Here is a 1,210-nt window from a genome sequence, read left to right as displayed (position 1 = left end):
ATGGAAGTGTTAACAATGGAAAACAAGAGAAAGCGACGTGCAAGATTTACGGGCGCTGGAGAAAAAAAGAGAAGTATCACAAAAATTTAAAGAAAAGAATCCTGAGGCAAACAAAAGAGCTGTAAAGAGGCATTTTGATAGGAATCCCGATGCTAATAAAATGTGTTGCGCTAATGGAAAGGTTATGTTGCCCGGATTCAAAGAAGCACCCGAGCCTTTAAGTGATCTTTCTTACAAAATAAATGAATCAAGTGGCAAAGAACTGCAAAAGCAATCGAAGAATTTTCTAAAAAATGCAAGAAAGTATAATGGATGTTTCCAAAGGACTTCGTTCGGCAGTAAGGAAGTGAGAGAAGAAAATTTTATGCCAACTTTTAAGATCCAAGGACAAATATATCATAGGATTGGCAGTCTTTTGCCATTAGAAGATCAACCACCTGTATTTCTTCAAATATATTTTGTAGGAAACGATGAAGAAGAGGTGAATATTAGGTGCAATCATTCCACAGGAGTGGATAAAAGATTAGTTTATCAAATACAAAAGGCTCTTCATGAGCATAATTCATATATCAAAGAGTTTAAAGCAGCTATTGAACGAAAATCAACAGGAGAAAATTTTCAAATTGTAATTAATCCTGATAAACGACCTGCTGGTGAATATAGAGGACGATTTAATGCACCAACTGCAGATGAAGTGGCCTTAGTCATTGTTGGACAATCTTTTGAAAAGCGCGACATTATTATTCAAAGCAAAGATAATAAGTTTGTGCGCATTCCTGAAACGCATCGCTCTTATGATGCATTACAGTACTTATTGATAATAATAATAATATGAAACGCCAGAAAAATACGAGAAAACCGTTTCTGGTGGGTAAAAAATAGAAAACATGACACAACAAAAAAAGTAACTACTTAAAATGGATAAACTGTAAAAAAAGAAAAGGATAAAAGAAGATATAAAGAACTTAGAAAAAAATTAATTTTGGGAAAAATAAGTTTGGGATAGAAATTGTACAGAAATAGGAACATATATAGGAGGAAAAAAATGCACTGAAGCATGGAAATTCCTAACAAATATCAGAAATTAGCAGGTGGGCCCGGCGTTGCTCGGGCAAAAGTAACGATAACTAAGATAAAGATTATTACGTTACAGTCAACCTTACCCGTTTTCACTGGTACTGTGCGATGTTCTTGGAATTTTTTGTCGATA

The 1,210-nt window shown here is 34.3% G+C and overlaps 1 protein-coding gene across 1 annotated transcript; it reads left to right on the top strand.

Annotated features, from left to right (window-relative positions):
- The first annotated feature begins 16 nt into the window (after positions 1-16).
- On the top strand, positions 17-1,141 carry LOC111617592. The gene has a single exon (XM_023358872.1). The coding sequence runs from the start codon at positions 161-163 to the stop codon at positions 833-835; it is 675 nt and encodes a 224-aa protein (XP_023214640.1). The 5' UTR covers positions 17-160; the 3' UTR covers positions 836-1,141.
- The last annotated feature ends 69 nt before the right edge of the window (positions 1,142-1,210 follow it).

The sequence above is a fragment of the Centruroides sculpturatus genome, unplaced genomic scaffold (genome assembly GCF_000671375.1).
Source record: "Centruroides sculpturatus isolate CEXI.00-Female unplaced genomic scaffold, Cexi_2.0 scaffold7734, whole genome shotgun sequence".
Lineage (NCBI taxonomy): Eukaryota > Metazoa > Arthropoda > Arachnida > Scorpiones > Buthidae > Centruroides > Centruroides sculpturatus.
This window is presented reverse-complemented; position numbering and strand designations above follow the sequence as displayed.

What these genes read in the sequence shown, in the direction of transcription:
- LOC111617592 (XM_023358872.1), top strand. Translation starts at nt 161, where the DNA reads ATGTGTTGCGCTAATGGAAAGGTTATGTTGCCCGGATTCAAAGAAGCA.